General features: G+C 56.3%; 1 protein-coding gene across 1 annotated transcript in view; it reads right to left on the bottom strand.

Moving 5' to 3' along the window:
* Positions 1–829, bottom strand: part of EMH_0070310 (uncharacterized protein) — a gene marked incomplete at both ends in the record, with an annotated part of 5,075 nt that overhangs the window by 2,401 nt on the left and 1,845 nt on the right. Inside the window, 2 exons of the mRNA XM_013498961.1 lie at positions 1–9; positions 323–711. Of these exons, the coding sequence (XP_013354415.1) occupies positions 1–9; positions 323–711 (398 nt within the window). The remainder of the gene's footprint in view (positions 10–322; positions 712–829) is intronic.

Raw genomic sequence — 829 nt, forward strand, 5'->3', positions numbered from 1 at the left:
ATTCCATAACTGTAAAATAAAAATTAGCGGAAAGTAATAGATGATAAATTACAAATATGGAGCAATTCAACATCACTTCTCTGCATGGTCCCGTGTTTTCATGAGACAGCTCTCTGCCATCGCTTCGTGAGCTTGAAGCCGAAGGAATGAACTGAGGTGTATCTACGGCTACATGATTCTTGGCCAGCACTGCAATGCACTGAGAAACCTAGCTAGAGCAGGTAGCGTTGCTGCAGTAGGTCTGATTAAGAAAGGCAGGCAGTCAACGGGTGCATGCACGTGCAGACCTGTTCCTGTTTGCTGTACAAGCAGCTCTGCCCACCTGCTGACACAGGGCGCTGCAGGACGCCCACTCCGTCCAGTCGCTGAGGATGCACTTGGGGGCGCAGTGGCCGCCGCAGGGCCTCGTCTCCTCCAAAGCACCGCAAGGGCTTCCCGCATCGCTGGGAACCTGAATGACGTGGCGGGTTCTCCGCTGCTCGCCCAGGCCGCAGGGGTGGGAGCACTCGGTCCAGGCAGACCACTCACTAAGGATGCAGTCCACCTTGCAGGGGCCGCGGTCGCACGGCCGGATCTGGTCGAGAGGGGGACACGGTTCTCCAGCCCCCTTGGGAGCCTCCAGCACTTCCCTCATCCTCCGCTGGGTCCCAACACCGCACGGCACGTTGCATGGCGACCAGTGGCCCCACTCAGTGGCGACGCAGTCAATGGCTGCAGGCCGTAGAATGCATCAAATATTCACACAGACACACAGTCACACGCATACACACACACACACACACACACACACATACACACACACACACACACACACACACACACACATACA

This window comes from Eimeria mitis, genomic scaffold (genome assembly GCF_000499745.2).
Source record: "Eimeria mitis Houghton genomic scaffold, Emh_scaff3867, whole genome shotgun sequence".
Taxonomy (NCBI): Eukaryota; Apicomplexa; class Conoidasida; order Eucoccidiorida; family Eimeriidae; genus Eimeria; species Eimeria mitis.